The 887-nt window shown below is 45.9% G+C and overlaps 1 protein-coding gene across 1 annotated transcript; it reads left to right on the top strand.

The window, feature by feature from the left end:
* Positions 1-48: 48 nt before the first annotated feature.
* On the top strand, positions 49-626 carry LOC110107334 (the record flags this gene model as incomplete). Its single annotated transcript, XM_020837581.2, has 1 exon — positions 49-626. A coding segment is annotated over exon 1 (578 nt), but the record flags the coding sequence as incomplete, so codon positions are not given.
* Between the last annotated feature and the right edge of the window lie 261 nt (positions 627-887).

Raw genomic sequence — 887 nt, forward strand, 5'->3', positions numbered from 1 at the left:
AGATTCAGTAATGGGAGAGCGCTTGGAGGGCATATGCAAATCCACGGGATGTTCAATAAACCCATCCTTCACCCGAACAAAAGTCCATCCACCACAGGAGTTGAAGGAGACTCCTCTGACGGCAACTGCCTCCCTACTAGTCACATTTTCCAAAATTGCCGCAAAGAATTTTGTTCGTTGAAATCATTGTCCAAGCACTGTTGTCGTGGTCTCGTTGGTGCTGGTGGGGATGATGGCGAGAATGACAACTCAAATGGCCTTTTTTCTCCTTCACTCTCCCAATCCAAAATTCCCACTCAGCCTCTTGTGCTTACTGAAGAAGAGTGTGTCGCTAATTGTCTTGTCATGCTCTCCACTGCCTGCGCCAACCCTATTTTTCGCAATACCGATTCAGCAGAATGCTCTACTTCTGAAAGGAGGGATGTTGATTATGTCGTCCTCCTGCCTTCTTTGCCTCAGCCAGAAGGCCCAAAACCCCACATCTCAACACAAACGCCTCAAAATGCGCGTAAACTTTTTGAATGCAAGACTTGTCAAAAAATATTTACCTCACATCAAGCACTCGGCGGCCATCGGGCTAGCCATAAGGAAATTGAGGGCTGTTTTGCAACTCGGGTTGAAATCAGGTCACCCAAGAGGATGAAGTTCACAGCAATTGAAGATGAAAGCAACAATAGAAATCATCAAAATAATCAAGCCAGATCTTCCTATGAAAATATGACTACCAATTGTTCCGTGTGTAGTTACCTCATCACATTTGCCACTGCCAAAGAAAAAACCCAAAGTACACGAATTCTTAACTTGTAAACGACAGTTTGCATCAGGCCAGGCACTTGGCGGGCACATGCAATGTCATTGGAGGGCATCAACTTCCCGTGGCGCCACTA

This window comes from Dendrobium catenatum, unplaced genomic scaffold (genome assembly GCF_001605985.2).
Source record: "Dendrobium catenatum unplaced genomic scaffold, ASM160598v2 original_scaffold_92637, whole genome shotgun sequence".
NCBI classification, from domain to species: Eukaryota; Viridiplantae; Streptophyta; class Magnoliopsida; order Asparagales; family Orchidaceae; genus Dendrobium; species Dendrobium catenatum.